This window comes from Poecilia formosa, unplaced genomic scaffold, assembly GCF_000485575.1.
Source record: "Poecilia formosa unplaced genomic scaffold, Poecilia_formosa-5.1.2 Scaffold295, whole genome shotgun sequence".
NCBI lineage: Eukaryota > Metazoa > Chordata > Actinopteri > Cyprinodontiformes > Poeciliidae > Poecilia > Poecilia formosa.
The window spans coordinates 625,204-646,587 of record NW_006800234.1 but is presented as its reverse complement, the minus strand read 5'-3'; the positions used below and the strand labels follow the sequence as shown (position 1 = coordinate 646,587).

The 21,384-nt window shown below is 39.9% G+C and overlaps 2 protein-coding genes across 4 annotated transcripts in view; one reads left to right on the top strand and one right to left on the bottom strand.

Annotated features, from left to right (window-relative positions):
• Nucleotides 1-85: 85 nt before the first annotated feature.
• Nucleotides 86-21,384, bottom strand: part of LOC103151873 (N-lysine methyltransferase KMT5A-like) — a 21,967-nt gene continuing 668 nt past the window's right edge. Inside the window, exons 1-9 of one of the 3 annotated variants that reach the window (XM_007572134.2) lie at nt 5,949-6,354; nt 4,985-5,075; nt 3,414-3,517; nt 2,294-2,441; nt 1,585-1,783; nt 1,412-1,499; nt 1,249-1,308; nt 918-1,108; nt 86-836 (exon numbers count right to left, since the gene is read on the bottom strand). In XM_007572134.2, coding sequence (XP_007572196.1) covers nt 626-836; nt 918-1,108; nt 1,249-1,308; nt 1,412-1,499; nt 1,585-1,783; nt 2,294-2,441; nt 3,414-3,517; nt 4,985-5,075; nt 5,949-6,227 — 1,371 coding nt within the window. In that variant the 5' untranslated portion in view covers nt 6,228-6,354 and the 3' untranslated portion in view covers nt 86-625. Of the gene's footprint in view, nt 837-917; nt 1,109-1,248; nt 1,309-1,411; nt 1,500-1,584; nt 1,784-2,293; nt 2,442-3,413; nt 3,518-3,756; nt 4,011-4,984; nt 5,076-5,948; nt 6,355-21,384 lie in introns of those variants that run through there. The other 2 variants (XM_016681785.1, XM_007572135.2) reach the window with 2 other exon arrangements.
• The window catches only part of LOC103151871 (membrane-associated phosphatidylinositol transfer protein 2-like), a 127,266-nt gene continuing 115,195 nt past the window's right edge, over nt 9,314-21,384 (top strand). Inside the window, exon 1 of the mRNA XM_016681779.1 lies at nt 9,314-10,071. The gene's annotated coding sequence lies outside the window, so the exon portion shown is untranslated. The remainder of the gene's footprint in view (nt 10,072-21,384) is intronic.

Here is a 21,384-nt window from a genome sequence, read left to right as displayed (position 1 = left end):
ATTCACAATTTCATTTGAAAGAATGTAATGTAAAAAAATATGTTTACTTTTACCAATAATCAGTGGAAATAGTTCATCAGCTTGACAGCAATCAAACTTCCAGTTGCTGAGCAGTTTATTTCATGTTTCCACTGGTATCTTATTTCAAGTCTTTGAGGTTGGAAGGCCTCTTTGCCATCACCCTAATGCACCAACATGTTAGTTAAAACCAAAAGTTTACACTGAAGCTAAATCTGCCAGGGGTATAAATATTTTTTTGACTTAACTGTACAGAACCTGAATATCTAAACAGCAAACATCATGAGAAACCACAGAGTAATGAAGAAAATAAAGACAGCAGAGAATTTGCACGACACCCTGAAGATCATCATAAATGATCTTTAGTTTTTTTTCCTCATATCAAACTCAGGCTGTATTTCACTGTAGCCAAAACAGCATTCAATTAATTTAGAAAAGAAACTAAAAGAATAAAAGCACATCTTGCAGGAAAACAAACAAACAAAAAAACACTTCAAGTATTGAAGCTCACAGCTTCACTTCAGGCATGTTTTCAAAGAGTGTCATTTTATGTACAGCTCACTTTTATAAAGACTGAGAACGACTCGTGTTCAGCATAATAAAACTCTCAGTATTTAAGCCACGGGTGTGCAGAGATGGACTCTTTGCTCCGATCCCCGTAGTCATAGAGCAGTTCCTCCTCTGCCTTGATGTCCCTGGAGGCCACAAAGATCAGATGAGGTGTCCCATCGATGGGGTGGAGCCTCGTCTGGCAGTTCCCACTTTTACTGTGGTTCAACAGCCGTCCACGACGGTTCGTTTCTTTGGTAGCATCTATGCTGTAAAGCAAAGAAAGCAAAACGTTTTAAGCTTCGATAGACTGCAAGTCTTCTAGTTTTATTGGTGTTACTTCAACCTACCAGTAGGTTTTAGCCTGATACTGGAAGTAATACATGTAACAGCCTGTTTTAGGGTCCTCAGAATACTGGGCCTCTCTCTTTTTGGCCTCAGCCAGGTCCAGCAGGTCGCCATGGTACTCGACAACAAAATCTCCCTTTTTGAAACTCTTCACAGCAAAGACTCCTCTTCCTTTTCCTTCAATGTGTTTGACCTGATGACATTCAAATCTCTGGCATTTATTTGGTCTGGCGAAATGTTAAACCGTTGTAAGAATTGTAATAATGTTTCTGCCAAACGGACATCTGAATGTAGTATTTGGTGAAAAAAATAAAAATAAAAGGGCCACATTACCTCCAGTCCTTCTTCGATGCCGTTCTTTAACAGGTCATCAATGTGTCTGTGTTCTTCACTCTGACAATCAGATCAAAGTTTTACTCAAAACTACTAATTTCAAAGTGACAGTTTCTCACCATGACTTAATAAAAGCAATCTTCCCCCTCCCCCACATACAAACCTTTATCTCCGTTTTAGTTTTCCTGTTACTTCTCCTGATGGGAAAATAATCTGTGACTTTTCTGTTTTGAAGAGCTTTGTTCTCCATCCTGGAGAGAAAGACATTGTGATTGCTCAGCCAGCTGTGAAAGTGCATCAGCATCTTGGCAAGTAATGCGGACACAATGAACTCACTTTTTTGCTCCAAGCTTGCGGCGGCTGGCTTTACTCCGAGGCGTGGCCGATGGCACTGCAGGGCTACCATCTGATTCTGCGCCGGGCTCTTTTTGCTTTGGTTTGCCAGAGATTTGCTTTTTTGTCTCACTTTGACACGGCCCGTCTGGTTTCTGCTCTTTGGAGCTACAGCTCTTAGATTTTGCTTCATCGTTTGTGACTGACGTGAGAAGGAAAGAAGGATCAGAGAAGCTGCTTTAGAGAACATTGTAAAAGTATTCATAGTTCTTTTGATGTTTCTTAGATTTGATCACATTAATCAAACTTTAATTTATTTTATTGTAACTTTACGAGACGAACGAATGCAAGTGGAATGAAAACTATATTTGGGTTAAAAGTTTTTTTTTTTGTGTGTCATGCATTTGTATGTACAGCCACCCTGAGTAAATACTTTGTAAAACACTTTTCAACCAATGATGACCGCAATTCTTTTGGGGATATTGCTGAATGGACTGAATACAAATACACACCAAACATTTCAAATTTTCATTTGTAAAATAAACTGGAAAACAAACAAACATACAAAAAAAACAAAACATAAATGCACAATTTTGATGTAAAAATACTTTTGTTGTAAAAAGACAAAGAATGCAAAAAAAGGTCAAGAGTTAAAAATAAGTTTGTCTTTTTGAAAGTGGTAATATTTCTCATTTGTCTCTGGGAAACTCACCTTGCTTCAGCTTTGACAGACCAGGATCAGTGGCATCAGAATCATTCCCCTCCAGGATGAGCATGCTGGAGCTGTCGCTCAGCGGGGACCTGGGTTTACCTGCACTGCGCAGACTCTGGACAACTGGCTGTGTTTTATCGACAAATTCCTATAAAAGTGAATTTTCTTGGCATTAATCAGAAAAAAACAAAAACAAACATAAAGACCTAATAGGGCAAAAGAAATGCAATATTATACTTTGAAAGGCAGATAAAAAAGCCTTCTAACTGGCTGGATTAAAAGAAAGCTGCTAGAATTAAAGACTCTTCTGCAACCAAATTAAAAGTTCTGATTTACAAAATGGGTGTATTTTATATAATTCCTATTGACAGAGTCCCATTCGAACATCCATCTTACAGTATTTGACACAAGTCATTTTTATTAAATGTCTGTACATCATTTCTGCCTTAAATGTATGTGCAAACACATTAAAAACTAACAGTCCCCATAAAACTCAACCCTTTATCTTAATTATGACCACCCTTTCTCAGTATATCAAAAACACATTTCTAAGCTCAATGGGGGGGCTCTGTGTGATGGACAAAAATTTGCATTCAATTTACATTAATCCACAGATTAGAAAATAAACTGGTTGTTCAAGTTTGGAAAAACAACTTTCTGTTTTGAAACAAGGTCTGGAAATGCAATTGGGTTTCCATACCCTATGCTACTTGATTAGAACACATTCGCTTCTTTTTAAGCCATTTCTCGAATCCTCTCAAAACATGCTAAATCTATTAAAGGCCTTTCTGTCAACTTAGGACACCAGCAGTCTTCAGAAACATAAAGTTACCTGCCTGGAAAACAAAGTGAACCAGTGACATTGTGTTAGCCTGGTCTGGAGCAAGCTAGCTGCACAGGATAAGTTGCCATAGTAACTTATGTGCTACTGTCTTTGTGAAATTGAATCGGGGATTTAATCCGAGTATAAACCCTGCTGATTTGTGTAAACGTAAGCTTTATATTGTTTATGCCAGGACGAGGCATACGAGTATTTGGACGGCTTTTTGAGGTTTAATTTGTTTGCTATACGAGTTGACAAACGGGGGTGTGTGTAAAGCATAACATGCAGGAAACATACCTTGTTAATTTGTGGCTTGTTTTCCTTTGTCTCCGCTTGTGAGGTAGTTGTTTGTTCAGCAGTCTCACCTGTTTTTTTGTCCGTTTTCAGTCCATTTTTCTTCCCTTTATAAACATAAGAATATCCAAAAATAGCTATTCAAGTTTAATTCTCGAAAAACTATATAGAACAGTCGTAAATTTTACCGTAAATTCTTAAAAATAAACTGCGTTAAATTTGGGTTTCTCGTTTTAGTAAATATTTTGCTATAACCTACACAGGGTAGTTTTTATAGCACTCTTATCCGCTTTCTAGAAAATTTCACAGCTGCATTGTACAAATATCAACTAATGATAAAGTTAACCTTTTGCCATCCTCAGTTCCTAGAATATCGTACAAAAATAATGTTGTCCTCCGTGTCGCCGAGTTCTTCTGAGTTTAACTTTAATGTCGAAGAAATGTCAAACCACAGCGCCGTAACGTTACACAGTCGGCATGGAGGATTTAAAAATCCGTTTGCGATTCCCATTGGGTAATTTCATCAAAGAGGCGGGGCGCGTGCTTCAGAGCAGCTTCCCCATTGGTTGCAACTTCTGCTACGTCTATTCTATAACATATAAACATCTGTATGTTTTTACAATTCACAAAGCTATATTGCATGTTACTGATATAAAAATGTTGTTTCAAAAAGGAATGAAAAGTCAAATAAACACATACAAAAAATATATATATAAAAATACTAAAAATAATTGTCTTTTTTCTTGCCCACAAATGTAAACAATCAAAACAATTCCCACAAAAGAAAAAAAAAATCACACAATATAAACCAATGTTTATATTGCTTTATAAACATTTTGTGGTGATAGAATGTTGATAATCTGAAATCTAAACATTTTTAATGGGATTTTTGGGGAATAGGGTTTTACTGACACCTAGTGGAAGTAGATGGGAGTAGTACTGATAGATAAAAAAATGTAATCATTAGATCAATAACTGAGAAACTAAGAGAATAAAAATAACAGGATTTGTAATAAATTTTTCAGAAAGAATAAACTGTTTATTTCAAGATTACAATGGACTAGGCGTCCACCGATTGGAGTTTTCTGGCTGATCGCAGATTACTGATCTTTAAAAAGCCTCATCTGGCCGATGTCGCTAAATATAGCAAGAACGTAGCTCAGGTGGCAACAGTGGGGTGACTATTGTTAACTGCAAACATGCAGACATGACCTGGTGGGCTAATCTATCAGTCAACCCTCTCTCATATCAGAGCAACAGATGACAGTGGTTGATTTTTAGACATTTGCTGAGGCAAATAAGATCAGTGGATAAGACAGACTTCACATACAAGTATCAGCTGATCACAGATCTCCTAAAATTAAGAAGCTCAAGGTCAATAAATCAGCTGGCCAATAAATCGGTGCACCCCTACAGTGGACTATCCACACTAACATTTTAAGTGTCATCTCCAGGTTTATTGTCTACGGCCAAGGATTCTTTAAACAGTCTTTTCTTCTCCAAATTCTCATTCACTCTCTTCCGTTTTTCTTGTTTCCTCAACACAGATTCTTTCTTCTTCACCACCAACTCACTGAGTTCACCCTTATATGCCACATCAAGTTTCTCCCTCATTATATCCCGGGCACGCTTTCGGTTTATATCCACAGATCTGGTCTGATGACACTACAGGAGGGGTTGAATGAGAAAGAAACAGAAGTTATAAGACACAATTCCCAACTCTAGTTCCAAGTATTAAAGTATTAAAGTACATATGTTTTCCAGCAATATATTCTAGATATTTCACATATTGTTGTACTTTGTCATTAAAAACTAGAGAGGACTGACAAAAATAACCGATTGCTTTAAAACTTTCAACATATTTTTCTTATGACTATAAGATAATTTGTGGATTTTTCTTAATTTTAGGAACCCAGAACAATCAGTTGATAAAATGGCAGTTCTTTTCCTGGCTCCCTCTACCCTCTTTTTTTTTTTAAATGATCCACTTGGAGACATGCCTGTTGTAGTATAATCTGACCAATCACCACTAGAAACTTCAGCTCTAAAACATAAAAACATATATCACTCCTCACACTTACCTTTCTGCCTGTTTGTTTGTTTGTTTTTTTAAATAATATTAACGAGTTTCCTCACAATACAAGCCTAGCATTTTAAGGTGTAGGACCTGTTTGAAAGCTTAGATAAAATATATTGATTCTATTAATTATTAATTAATTTAACCTAATGCAAGTGGATTAATAAGAGATTTTATGTAATATCAACTGTGCTAAATAAATATGATCCTAAGTTTCTTAGGCACTATAATCCGAGGCAAGGATACATTTACTTACTGTAAATGGGAATTATAATAAATGCTAGTTTTTAGAGAGACGTTTTATGCGTACTCTCGTATATTAAAATATCAGTGAAAATCAGAAATCTATTATCCACTGTTTATCACAACAACTGTAGTGCGGATTTAATTGACAGATAAAGTAAACCCTGACAGAAAACATAACAGCTAAGCCTTAAAAATTGGACAAATAGCAGAGCTACCTTCACTACAATCCCGGTGGGGATGTGTTTGAGCACTACACAGTTACTGGTTTTGTTAGTAGCTTGTCCTCCTGGCCCGGATCCCCTCACGAACTGCTCTTCCAGCTCTTCCTCCAACAGGACTGGGAGATCAGGCAGGTCCTTCTTACCAAAAGCCACAACCCATGAGGGTGCAGGCGGGGTCAGACTGAGCAGCGGAGAGAGACCAGAAGTACTTCTCCACATGAACCGCCTGGATGCTCCCAGCAAGCTGCTGGTGAACGGGAGAAGGGATGACATCGCATTGCAATTTACACAATCAGCAGTAAAACTAAAAGTTTCCAGTTTCCAGACCGAAGAGGGGGCAGCCTCAAAACCTCACTGTGAAGCTCAACCTTCCGCTTTGTTTACTTTAATAGGCGTCCAATCAGCAGGCTTGCTTTTTTTCTTCGTTTCGACAATGAAGGTTTTGCTGACTCAATAGCACCACCGTGTGCTGAACAGTGGAACAAATCAAAATTGCAACATTAAAAATTTAAATTAAGCAACAAAAAAATTTAGTTCAGTTTATTTATATGGCACGGCACGAATATATATCAAATGTAGTTTATGTAGAAATATATATAAATATATTCAAAGTCAAGTCCACATTCCAATACATTTCTGTTTCTAAAACAATGCAGTATTTTGACTTTGGCCATTTTCGTCCACATGGGAAGAGTTTAGAAACTGTCCTAGGAAAACCCAGATGCAGGACACTGGCCTTTGAGGACAAATTGGACACCCCTGGCCATTGTGGAAGGCCAAAACCAAGTCCCTGGAATAGTGCAGAGGAACACATGTACCAAATAAGGTCCTGAGGTCCCACAGTCAAAATGGGAAACTCCATCAAGAGTGGCTGACAGTGACAGAGATAAGATCCTGCTAGATTTTGGGATCCAGATTATAAACCAGAGATTACTGTCCAACTGGACATTGTGGTGATAGAGAAAAGGTAAAAGAGGGGATTAATGATAGGTATTGTGATTCTATGGAATACAGACCTCAACAAAAGAGACAAGAAGCTTGAAAAAAAAAAAAAAAAAAAAAAACAAGGGCTGAAAGAAGAATAAACTATGGTATTGAAAGAAAGGGAAAGCCTCAGTGGTGGCAGTGGTCATTGGAGGACTTTGACCTGTGACCTCTATACTGGGAGAGTGGTTTCTGCAGATTCAAGTAACAACCTCTGACATCTCTGTCTTGAGGAAAGCGGTCCTTGGAACAACAAAGGTGCACCAAGCCTCTAGTGGAGGACATCTACAGTGTCTTTTACAACAAATTTAAACATATAAACATCTATATAATGGCTGTAGTTATATGTTATTTAAAAAGTGTGCTGTTTATGTCGTATCATGTAATTTCATTATAGATGAGACATGTAAAGGATGAAAAAAAAATCTAATAAATGTACATTGCTATTCAGAAAATACATCCTGGATAAAAATAGCTCTCAGTTTTTTTTTTCCACATACACATTAATGGACTGTGATGTAATGCTTCCTGTTCCTCACTGACAGTAACTAAAATTAGTAAATCAGGAAACAGGTCATCGGGAAAAGACAATCTGTTGCTGATGACCTGTGACGACATCTGTCTAACATGTGGAAAGGAAACTTACATTTTCATCTGATCTCTCAATTCAAATTCAATTTAAAAAAACTTTATCATTCCCAAAGGAAAATTAAGTGTCATTGTAGCTCATTCATTTAAAGTCTTCAAAGAGTTATTGTAGATAGTGATGGCTGTTGGCAGGAAAGATCTCCTGTAGCGGTCTGTACTACAGTGAATCAGAAGAATCCTCTGACTGAAGATTCTCTGTTTTCCCATGGCAGACTCATGAAGAGGATGTTCTGGGTTGTCCATAGTTTTCTTGATTTTATGAAGAATCCTTCTTTGCATCTCCAGAGATCCCACAGTCACCCTAGAACAAAACCAGAACAGAACCAGCCTTCTCTATCAGGCTGTGGAGCCTTTTTAGATCCCTGGCTCTGATGCTGCTGCCCCAACAGATACACTCATGTTCACAGTGGTGCTCATTGAATCTTTATGAAATTAATGCATTTAGTTTTTAATGTGAAAATTTTCTTGTGGACTACCAGTAGAGATTGAGCTTTATAAATAATTGCATTATTGAGATAAATGCAATTATCTCAATCATGTAGAATATTAAGGTGTGCCCAAGGTGTGTGTAGTGGTGTATGTTTCATTTTCTTTTAAGGAAATTTCTTTAAAAACTTTTTTAAAGCCGAAGGTGGCTTCCAGTAAAGGAAACAATAAAACAATCTGAACAAGAAATGCTTGCAAACTTTCAGTTGGTTTGAACAGCTGTATATTCACCTGTCAGTGGAGCTGGGAAAGTGGATGGGATGACCTGAGGGTCAAGAGCCCTACTATGGTTATACAGAAATAGAGCCAGTGGAAAAGAGGTCAAAATGAAGAGACGAACCAACACAGGCTGGTTCAACATAAAGCATTTGATTCTCTGATATACTGCAGTTGCATCCTGGACAACTAACAGACACAGAAGGATTTCCTACCTAAAATATTGCCTTCTATTTCCTCTCTTCCAAGATTTCCTTAGACTTAAGGTAAATCCACATTATATGCAGAACCATTACCGAGATACACATCTTGATAAAGGTTTAATGGCATAATAAAACTCTGATTGTTCTCTTTGGAATTTCACTTTCTTCTGCAATTTCCACCAGAAAAATTCAGTTTACATCATTCTCATTTTCGCAATAAAACGTAATTTTTTTCTTCTTTTTTAATTGTTAAACCATATTAGTGAGATTACAAATGGGTTAACTCTTGATTTAGTTCAGTATTTGTTTGGATACAAAATTTCACAATGCAATGCGTTGGGCTTCATCACAAACGATGCTTTCAGGACTCACCACTGTGAACCGGGTATGTTGCTCTTGTGGCCTTCAGGACTGGTTGTTGATAGGTAGGAACAAGGCTGATCAAATGTAATTCATGCAACTGAATTTGTAGTACATAAATAAATTAGAGGTAGCCTTACCATTAGCTGAAAATGTATTTGGTTAGATTTTTTAAATTAAGGTTAATAAATAATTTATTACATTACTGGACTTTTGGTAATTTCAGAAAATACGTGTCAACTTTATGGTCTGGTTTCGACCAAAATATTTTATTGCCACCAGGGGGAGCGCTACGCTCAGGGCTTTGCAGATCGTTAAGTATGCATTATCGAAAGGCAAACGCCGAAAATCCTTTCAAAATAAAAATAAAATAATTTTCTTTTGTCGTTTTTCCTTGTGTTCTATAGATAGGGTCCTTTAGCATTTGAATTAGCAAATTCAAAACGGGAACTTTAGTGAAAACTGAAGGGCGCTATGGGCCTTAAACGAATGCAACGTCACACTGGACTTTTAATTTGAAATAACTACCGGAAGTATGATGTTCTCCTTACCTGCGTTGTATTTCGTGTCGCTGAAGTCTAAACAGCGGTTCAGACTTGAGAGGACTGGCAAGTTGTGATGGTGAGAGCTCCTTGTCCGTCTTCTCGTCGCTCTTCCCGGTTCTGTGGACGGAAGGAGCAGCTAATGGCCTAAACGCAGCCCTGTCTGCGTTTTCCTCACCGCAGGACGAGCCCACTCACCAACTCACTGGATCGTAGCTCGAATACTCCAAGGACATTTTAACGTTTCTACAGCTTTTGGCCTTTTCTGTAGATTGAGGAAACCCAGCGTGTTGCTCTCCCGCGCAATGATGTGGACAGATTTTGTAAACATAGGCAGAACCTGCGGTTGGTTTCACGTAGCCCACCCCCGGGGCTGATGATGTGTCTACGCGTGTCATTTTTAAACGTCGTACCCGCATCCCTTCCCCTGCCGAGGGGACAGACACACAAACAGACCGACGAGCCAGTGAACGGAAATCAGTCACTGACTTTCGTTGCGCTCCGTTCGGCCATGGCATCGCTGAGATCGGAGGCTGCCTCATGCTGAAGGGACATCTGTGTTACTGGAAGAAGGTGGTGGCCATAAAACCCAGAGGAGAGACTGATGAACTTTGAATCCCAGACTACTGCTGCTGCTGCTGGAGGAGTGTGTTGAAGGCAGAGGTGCGTCGGGTTCAGGTATGTTTTCAGCATTGCCAGCCATCAGTTTGCCTTTACCCTGCTGCCATGTTGCTAGGTAACTAAGAGACGGTGGGTTTACTTCAGTTCATCTTCTCGGGAATGTAACGCCACCTTCGATAAATCTTATTTTCCTTACAAGCCGTGCATTCAACATGTGCTGTGCTCGCTCTGCAGCAGACGTGTTTAGACTAACTTTGCATGCAGAGCATTGTCCTGCACTCCTGTGACCCATAACCCCGTTGCAGCTCACAGGGGAGGTATGCATTAACAGATGAGGAGGTGTTTTGGATGATACCCTGACTGTGACACGGGCAGATATTATCATGCATATGATTATATATGGGCTTTTCAGAAAAACTGCCCCCGGGGAGCAGATGCCTTACCCTCCTCCCCATCAGAAATGGGCCATTTAATAGACTCAAGAAAACCACATTTTCAATTCTGCTTTTCGTACAGCACCAACTTAAAACTATCCTCATGGGGCACTTTGCAAGACAAACCCGGGCCAGTTTACGTATAGCAATGGTTAAAAAAAAATCGAATCAAACTAGAAGCTGCACAATATATCAAATCAATATTGTGATCCCTTTTCAATGGTTGCAGTTGTACTGATTTTGATGCAATATTTGGTTGGCTGTAAAATGTCAGGTGGGGAAAATTCAAACTGCTTGCAAATAATATATTCATCCAGTCTGACGGACTGTCACTGTGTGTCGAGACTCTATCAAAATGTTAAAGCTGAAAGAGAGTGGGAGGACTATAGTAGGACATCAAAATGTAATGTTTTCCTAGAAATAAACCAATCATATAAACTGTTTCACATTAGGCCACATACAGTCCAATAAATATTAGCTCATTTTATAAAGGCACTGCTACTCTCAGTTTGACATCTGTGTTTTCAGTGCAACCAGAGAAAACCGACATTAACACTGTAGATTTTAGTATTGATTTATTTATTCCAAATCATATAGTAGTCATTGCAACATTCAAGAACAACATAGCAAGTTGCGTGTTGTTGCGACGTTGTGCAGCCCCTTTCCCATGCATTTCTAATATTTTGTTCCCGAACAGTTTGACGTCATAAAAGTGGCTTAGCGGTGCATGTGCTGCATCTTTCTTCTACTGGGCACTACTGTCTAAGCTGCAGCAAAAATGGCTATGTTGGATGTATAATAAACATTGAGATGGACCATACAGAGGGGCTATTATTAGATCTGTGAATATTGATGCTGGTGGAAAAGGCCACAGACAGCCTTGAACCGACTCTGTATCTTTTCATGGCTGCTATTGGAACGGTGTGCGGACGCACATGGTACCAGACTGATTGTATTCCTCAAGCTTTCATGCCACGATCTGTCCCTTTTGTGTGTGTCCATTTCTCAGAGAGCCTACACAGTGACACACAGGTGTGAGACTTTATGTAAGACCCTGCTCTGCTTTAAATAACAGCGTGCTTGACGAGTCACAAACCCGATGCCTGTCTCTGCAGCCTCTCGAGGAACAGAGGAACAGCAGCCAGTCGTGTTTATGTGCACCAAGAACCTGCATGCCAGCAATTTTTTGCATACCCGAGGCCTGGTTTTGTTCCAGTGCGAGTCCGTAATTCTCTGCAACAAGAGTCCCTCCGCTTGACTCAGCAGGGCCTGTGTGAGTCATTGAGGCAGCGGTGACTCGCAGGCTGTGGCGCCTGCTGTCCAGATGACCGCTGTTCCGCGAGGGCAGAAGCGGCTGCACCTTTTGTCGCTCCCGCTCTCACCTTCTGCTTTCCGCTCAACACCTCAGCAGGTCTTTCAACTTTGACTGGAAATTGTGAGTTTGTGGGTTTTTAATGCAAAAGCTACATTACGAAATTGAAACCGTTGCTTGAACCTAAGAGAACATGATGAAACATGCAGATAAAATGTGTCGAAGGCAGAAATTTGGGGCACACACGCCAAAACAAGCAGTTTTGTGGGCCGGTACGGCTGCAGATGAACTAAGTTCTGCTTTGACGTGTTAAAACATGAGTCGTGGCTGCTGGAGGCTGTGATGTTTCTAAGATGTGTGCATACAGCATAAGTACCGCTGTTAACTCTTTATTTATATTTTGAGTTTTGTTCCCTTTGCTGATTATGCAAGAGCAACCAGCAAAAAAAAAAAAAAATTCAGCTCTTTTCTGAGCTCCATATCATTTCAGCACTTTTAACTCCTGCAATGAGATGCATTTTTAAAAAATATAACTTAAGATTCAGGAACAAGTTTGTGATCATGCTACTTGTTACAAGAAGAAACTTGCTGATTCTTAGATTTATTTGTGCGCACATGAGCTTAACTCTGTTGTTTTGACCTTTTAAGATACTGCTGAGGTTTCTCTGCTGCATACGCAACAATTCCTGTTTCGTACACCTAACCAGTTTTTTGAGGTCTGGACGTTCTTCCCTCCCCCCCGGCAGAAACTTGCACAATGTACACTATGTCCTGAATGGGAAAAGACTTTGTTGCAGATGCAAATTTAAACACCTACCAGGTTGTGTTGAAACTGGAGGGAAATGTTTCTGCCTCGTTTGGCCACTATTTTCCAATCGGTTGCTAACTTAATATTTTTGTTGCGTAGAAATATTTAGTAGTTTGCAGAACTTTATATAAGGGAACCTGCAAAAGTTTGCTGTGCGTTTTTGCATTCAAACTCTCTAAAAACCCAGCACAACTATCAGCCTTCAGCAGTCATGTAGTTAGTGAACTACATGACCTAGATTCAAAACATCATATGTGGTGAAATAATGACATTCACCTCTCTATATTCTCACAGTAAAACATGGTAGTGGTAGCGTCATGGTATGGGCTGTTCTTCAGGAGGGACAGCAAAGCTGCTCCGAGGTGAGACCAGCTTAATTTCTGGATTCAAACCTTCCAGAGGCTGCAGAAGATTTGAGAGTAGAATGAAGAGTCATCTTCCAGCAGGACAAAATCTTAAGCAAACAGCCAGAATGAGAATAGAGCTGGTTTAGTTCAGTGTTTCCAGACGCTGGTCCTCAGGGCCCATATTTTAAACGTGCTATGCTTCAGTTGGTCTAAGTCAAATGACTGGATTATGTCATCAGCATCAAATGCTTTAGAAGCCTGTCAGCCAGGAAGAGAAACACCCAAAACATGCTGGGTATTCAACACCAGAATTGAGAAGCTCTTTTTAGAGCAAAGGTTATTCGTTTGTTAGAACGACCTAGTCAAAGTACAGACATGAAAACTGGTTGAGACATACCCTTGAATACTTTGGGTGATTGTAGCAAAAAGGTGGTTCTACAAACCAATTGGCTCAAGTTATACAATTAACTGCCACACGTTTACTTTTTTTATTTTTATATATATATTTTTTTTATTTATAAAATCATCTCTCATTTTCTTCCAGTTTCCTATGCCAGTAAAACACATAAAAATTCATGGGTGAAACAAGACGGCAAAGTTCAAGGGGCACGAACACTTTTGCAAAGCGCTGTCAGCTAAATGTTTTCATAATTCCACCAGAATATTGTGAAGTCCTGCTGCATTGCTGACTGAAAAAATAAGTGCAGATGGGAATAAAAGACGGCCTCATGCAGGGGTCACTGATTTCACATTAGCCCTCACGGCTTTTATAAACACACATTAGGACTGGGCGCCATGTTCTCATTTTAGTTTTCAGCTCTCGTCTTCAAAGGAAGTTTTTCTTTTTTACAAACAAAAGATGCTTTCATGATATTTTAATGTTAAGTTAAGGAACGGAACTGACGGCACACTGTTTTTACATTCTGCTCTTTTCATAAGCAAATTAAATGTTGAAGAGTTACATTTGAAACAATTCGTCCAGAAAAGCAGGTTCTCGTTGATCACATACTAAACATTAATTCACCACATATTGTTTTTTTTCTGGCTTTAAAAGATTTTTAGATTCTGGTTTGGTTTACTTAAAATGAACGTGGGAGTTGAATTGTTAATTATTAATTAATTTTGTTCCTTTGGTCTTTTAAGGATTTCTGGACACGGATTTGAATGTATATTTCTGGCTTTACTTTTGTAAAAGAAAAAAAAAAAATTAAGTAAATGTTTAATTTTAACATCAAACAAATAAACTGTGCCAGTAAAAGATGGAGCGCAGTGCTGCTGTGAACCTGGTTACTGGATGTTGTGATGCTCCACAGCGTGCTTCCTGGTGAACGGGGAGCTATAATTTCTAATTGTGCAAATCCTCTGCTAATGTTTGCTCTTCTGAGTTGCACTGATCTCCTTCCAGAGGCTAAAATTGCTCTCCACTCCAGCAATGCTTTATACAGTTACAGCCTGACAAGCTGCTGACGGTCATGAGGAAAACACTGTAAATAAATGCTGTACGTCTTGCGTGTTGTGACGGCGGAGTGGAAAATTCCTGACAGAGGAGCCCGCAGCTCGAGAGCATGTCTCCCGGCCTCGTTTGAGTATTCATAGCAGCGCGCATGTGACGGATCTGTTTTCCTGCAGGAACCCTCACTTTAACATATCAGACACCACCCCAATAGCGTAAATGTGTAATTCTGTAGCCAAGAAGAACTCAGGACACAAGTGAGTGCGGAGCCTTTGAGTGACGGCTCGTCAGAGGAGAGAGTCGAGACTCGCTTCCTGCCGGTAAAAAGTTTGGGTGACGTATGCAGCTGCTTCCATATTTGAGCTCAGAACGGGGGCTTTCTGCACTGTTTATCAGCTCAGATCTGCTGCACAGGAAGAGCAAAAGGAGCACCAGGTGGAAACTGTAAATCTGCCTTTAGTCTGTTACGGAAAATGTTTAAAAGGTTGCCGTTTGTTGCAGCATTGAAAAGTCTTTGCTCCCTACATGGCTTTAACTTTGGTCTGTTTTTAAAAGACTATGAAATGCTTCAAGCATCCCACCCACCAGGTAACACAATTACTTCCCCTCCGACCCAGGATAAGCTGTAATCTCGAAGACTGGCAGGCGAGACGCAGCAGGTAGGGGCTGAGATGAAGCAGCTGCTCGACTGTTAAAAACTACTGCTTACTTTGATATTCTGGTCTGCTAGAGTCTACAGATGAAGCAGACGGACTATAATCTCATCTGTCTGTGCGGTGAAGTATCCGTGTGGTTTTTATTGGCTGGATTAGCGTGGCTGCTTTGCTTGAAATTTTCAAAAATTGCTTAAAATTGTGTGATCTATGAAAAGATGCTGAGAGTATTCAGAGAGGATTCATTTAAGCCATCACAGGGTTGCATCTGTTTTCTCACATTAAACCGTCTCATTACGTTGGTTGTGTTTGACAGACAAAACCCTGTTTACGAAATTTGTCAGATATTTTTTTTCCCCTCTTTTTGGGAAGTGTTAATCTGTGCAGTCATCTACAAGGATCTGCCTACAGGGAAGCGTTTTGAAATATTCAATGGGCTTTATTCATTGGTTGTCAGGGGTTTCAGCTGGTTAACTTGTTAACTTGGTAACAGTACTGTTAGTATTGTATTTAGTACTGACTAAATAGAGAGCCGTGGTCAGCAACCTTTATAGTACATTTTGCATTTAATAAAATGTCTAGAGCCTGTAAAGCTGCAAAATGCTCAAATTAAAAATAGCTTTTTAAGTTTTAGAAATATGCACGTATGAAAACTTGTTTTATGGTAAAAAAAAAAAACAAAAACAAAAAAAAACCCACAAAACTTTATTTTATATGTTTTGGTTTGAGCAGCTTTGCGAGGAGGAATGGAGCAAAAAAACCCCTGAGTCTCTAGATGTGCATAGCTGAGAAATGGCCTAAACGACTAGCAGCTGTAGCTGAAGTGAAAAGTTGCTCTTTAAAATATTCAATAAAAGTGAAAGCCAGATTTTTTTTTGTAGAAACAAACAAAAAAGGTAAACTTGTATGCCTTTCCTTCTACTTCACAATTGTGCCCTACTTTTTTTTTCATTAAATCCCAGTAAAATACGTTGTTTTCTTTGAAAGTATTCAGGCAGCACCAGTACTTTGCAAAGCACTGTTTCTCTACATTTTCTTCTGCAGGTTTAAAAACAATAAAGTCACGAGTATTGATATTAAAATGATTGTTTACATATAAATTTCCCTTCCTGCTGTTTGGATCTTCAGCTCTGCGCTGAAACCTTGTGACGATCAGCCCAACATCCCCTTCTGAATTGGATAATGATGATTGATAGATGAAGAACATCACATCCTGTTTATTCGATTACCGCCTTGCACACACACACACACACGCACACACGCACACACACACACACGCACACACACACACACACACACACACACGCACGCACGCACGCACGCACGCACGCACGCACGCACGCACACACACACACACACACACACACACAGGCCATTTCAACAATTTGCAGAGCTGCTGTGATTTTAAGCTTTGCACAGACAAAACTCTGTCACTGTTCACAAATGTATATTTTTGCTGTATCTGAATGTAGTTATTTTTGACTGTCGGGCATCTTGACAGAACCCGAGTTGTGCCTCCATCTTGTACCTGGGCGTCAGCCAGGCAGGCGCTGAACAGAGCGTTGTGTTTTCTCTGTGCCTTTAGTCCCCAAAAAACCTCATCTTTCTCCCCCCCACGACCCGCCCTCCCACCTCGACTCCCTCGAACAGGTGATGCTAGGTTGGCCTGAGCTGTTGACAGGGACGAAAGGGGTACAGCCTGTCCACGCGCATCCCTGATGAGCCTGCTGATGAATAGCACGTCATTGCTAATGGTCCTACTGCAGCGTTGTCTGGGAAATAAAACAAACGCTTTGTGCGGCTGTCTTCCACGACCCCCCCCCGCCCCTCGTTTTTCATGGACGCCACCGCTTCTGGCAGTGTGGGTGGGTGGACTCCAAGAAGAGCTGGGGTCTTTTTATAGCAGCCGTCCACCCTCGCTGTGTCCTTACCGGAGTTTCATTTTATAAAAGAGCAATCAAGTCAATTGAATTTGTGCTGTCAGGGTAGGAGGACATTTATGCGCTGGTGATGTTCACCAGGCTTGTGGATGAAGCAAAATGGAGGAAGTCTGACACACACACACACACACCCCCACGCGCGCACACACACACGCACGCACGCACGCACGCACGCACGCACACACACACACACACACTCCTACTCCACAAGAAAACTTCTTTTCTCTTAAGCAGGAAGGTCTGCTTCTGTGAGGCGAAGTCGATGTAATAGAAGCTAATCTAATCTGCAAGGGGCATTGTCTGCTGAGAGAAATGCTGTTTGTTCAACTCATTTGCTGTGGAAAGTCACTGACCATCAGAGGCCTGTGTTTTCCTCTGTGGCTGCGTTCTCATTTCCACTGTTTTCTGCAGTATGGAACATCCTTCATGCTGTTCTTTCGTGTTTTGTTCTCCCCGTGTTTCTCTTTAAGCTCTTGCAGCACTCTGAGTCATGGATCATGTAAAATAAAAACGACAACACAGTTTCATGTCGTTTTTTTTTTTTTTTTTTTTTTACAGGCCACAGACACCTGATTTCTCTAAGTCTAAAAATAGAGTAGATCTTGACTCCCCCTCCTCTCTTCCCATCATTTCTTTCCCTTTTTTTTGTTGTTCCAGCAAAAAATATCTGCAGGTTTTTCTATACTGTGACTGACTGGTCTATAATTATACACTCAACCCTACAAATATACACAGCTGACTAATATTAGGTTAAATGACCGCTGGCGAGTTGCAACCTCACATTACAATTTTTTGTAGCCACCATATTGATTTAAGGAATCAAATTTTATTATACTAACAAACTGATTCATTTGTTAACATGCCCCTCTGTTTGTCTTATCTGACCATAAAACTCGTTTCCACATTGAACTATTTGATCGTAATGACTAGAAGATTGAGAACGCTTAACCAACTATACAGCACGGTGGTTGGAGCAACATGCTGAGGGTATGCCACATGTCTTCTCCCTCTCTCACAACCCTCTTTCCTGTCAAACTACTTTCAAATAAAGGCCACTAGAGCCAACAAAACCTTTTTTTAAAAAGCCATGCCTGTTTCAGGAGAAAAACTAATTTGAATGAGCTGTGCTATTTCTGCCGGGAAGAAAGGTCAAACATCCAAGACAGAGGCTTTTTTGACTGCAACAAAATGTGTGGAACTTGCTGGGAGGTATTTATTCAAATGTTAGTGGGGTTGTATGTATTTAAGCATGTAAAATGCTGCATGTTCTTTTCATTCAAATGTAGTTCTGCGTTCCACTGGGTGAGAATTTATTTATTCTGTGAATTTCTATTGGGGGGAAGACGTTGGCAAACATTTTTTTTCTAGGTCTAAATGTTTCTGGTTTTTAATATATACGGAACTGAGGAAAAAAAAAAATCCCAGAGTTATCACGATGCTTGAAACCTGACCTCAGAACCCACTGAAATGTTAGCTACAGCCATTTAGCCAGGCCTGTATTTGAAATTGGCCTTTTATGGTCAGCTTAAGGGACAGCTCCACTCCTTGGGCAGCAGGCAGCTTGCTTTTTGGGAAGGCTGTGCAAAAAGGGTTTAAGGTATTCCGACAAAGGGCAACAGATCAGCTTTTCAGAACAAGCTTTGCTATCATTGATTGTCTTTTACCCGAGTTTCAAAGTGTCCTCTGCATGATCAGCTCTGCTCAGTGATCTGATGATTCAGTAATTTGGTTTGTTTTAGAGTCTGATGTTGCATAATGGGAAAGTAGAAGGTGAACCAGCTGCAGCTTTTTTGTGTTCAGTTCAAAGACAAACCTCCTTTGTATAAATCAAAGCTTTTTGCAGCTGGATGACCAGCAGATTAGTTCTAAACCGCTGTGCATGTAAGGAATAGATTTTTTTTCCTCCCAATTATGAATCTAATAAATACCCACCATAGCGTTGTTTTGTCTTATTTGCTTTATGTTTTTCAGATCTTTTGCCCACACTTTTCAGTAAAGTTTTCAGGTCCACTTTCATCTCAGCCGCTCACCAAATTTATCTACAACTGATTTCTGGATAGTACAGATAAGAGAGAAACTTTGTGAACATAAATATTTTGCAGTTTTGAAACCAACTTTTTAAAACCAAGATCCACCTTTGATGCTTGTAACCACCCTTGTGCTTAGTTGGTAAGAAACTAAGTTAATGCAAAACAGCATGAAGTGCACCTGGTTCATAAATGTACAACAAGGCATTTGCTAGACGTCGCTATTAACCAAATTATGGTTGCAGAAGTAAAAGCAGTGCTTTGAAATTAACATCTCAAGTTTGCAAAACCCAAATGCATATAGTCGGCTCTTTTGTTTGCCTAATTATATCTGTTTTAAATGCGTGTATTAATAATTCAGCAGACTATATCATTTCTCGTGGCAGAAAGCAGAGTGCAGTGCAGTGAGCCGTGAGGGAGAGGAACAGAAAACCAACAAAAGTGAAAGTGTAGACAGGAGAAACGGGAGAAAGAAGTATCGGCCCTGGCAGCGTCTCGTCTCTACTTTCTCTGTCACTCACTTTCTTGTCCTGGCAGCCAATAAAGAAAGTGCCCACTGTGTCTCCATGGTAACCCCAACCCAATTGAAGCAATGATGAAGAGGATAAAACAACAGGAAACAGAATACAATATGGCCGTGGGAAAAAATAATGTCTTTACAAGTTTTACTGGGTGTAACCCTCAGTTGAAAAATTAAAATTAGATTTGAGAGAGAGCTCTGTGATTTATGGCTATATATATATCTTGTCAGACACATTTATTGGCACCACTGGTAGAATTGTGCAAGACGCCTTAAAATCAGTTTTCCACATTGTAGTGTAATTATTACTTTTTTGTTGCAGTATCGCTTTTTTTTCTTCGTTATTTTAGAAAAACGCATTCTTTGATTTGAGAAATAAGTAAAAAAAATAATTGTTTTTTTAATCAAAATCACCAAGAGCACAATTATTGATACCCCTATTGATTGTCGATTTTTAACTATTCCTTTGAAAGAGCAGCTTTCCAACATTTCAAAGACTGAAATAGTACCTGAACGACTGAAAATCCTGAATGAGTTAAATAGGGAATCAAACCAATGACAAGGATCCAACCACAGAATCAGGAATGAAGTTTCACATGTTTCACTAAGACTTGGCTGAGGGATGGTATCTCTGATCACAACATTTCTCCGTCTTTCCTTCCAACAGATCAATTTTTCAACACCGGATGTGTAATCCAGAGCATGTTGTTTATGTAGTCTGGACATTCAACTGGAAGTTTTTTTTGTCCATATTATTAAAGAAGAGAGTTCACTAGTGTTATATTAGCTCAATTAGCTGTTGCCAACTCTGCCTGTGTTGTCACCAGGTCAGTTGTTGCTTAGCTACAGACACAAGACCTTATTGCATTTGTGGGATTATGTGAAGATTTTAACCATGCCTCAGTCTCGGCTACACTTCTACTGTTTCAACAGTTTGTCAGCTGCTCTGCCAGCGAAAATGATGTTGGGTTTGTTTTATGCAAATGTCAGGAATACATACACTTGTGTTGCAAGACCTCCTCTTGGCTAATTAGATTTTGTTTTCTGTGCTCATACCATATAAACTCCTCGTTCAGAGGCAATTTGTAATGAAAATAATTGTGAGAAGACGAACTTAGGAAGTTAAAGAAGCTTTGCAGGGTTGTTTGGAGGCTTTAGACTGGGATGCATTCTGCCAAACGCGTCATGTGGACAACACCTTCCCCACCAGAGCGGAGACATGCTTCATCAGTGACCAACTCTGGGTCACCAGTAACCTGAAAGAACGGCCGAATAAGAAAAAAGGCTTGCAGGCGGTAGCTGGAGTTCAAGCATCAGCAGAACGATTTAAGATGTGTGTAGTCGGTGATAATGAAGATACCACAGGCTTCTAGCTAAATGAGGATCAGATAAACTGAAGTCTGGATAGAGCCAATGAAGTAACATTCTTCAACAGGTTCATTTCAGGAAGAAACTCGGCACTCTCTTCTTCTGCCCCTGCCAAAGAGACTTCTCACTCACACTTGACCCACAACTTTCCTGTCACACCTCAAATATGTTATCTTCCCTCTCTGGCATGTATCCTGCTGCTTCATCATCATTGTTTTTAGCCAAATCAGGATATGCTGGTGCTCCTTTCGACTTCCCCTCCTCCCCGTCAGTTTCTAGAAGTCACGAGAAGAGGCAACTGGAGAGACTGAGCCAGAACAAGACGGCGAGACAAGATGGTGTCAAGCCCAGAGTCCTGAAGGCCTGCGTGGAGCAGTTTTGTGTGATTCTGCACCAGATGGTTCAGATCTTCTCTAAGTCTGTTTTGGAGAGTGCAGTCTCCTCATGCCATCATCTGTTGGGGTAGCAGCCTCAGAGTCGGTGACTTAAAAAGCTCAACAAGCTGATA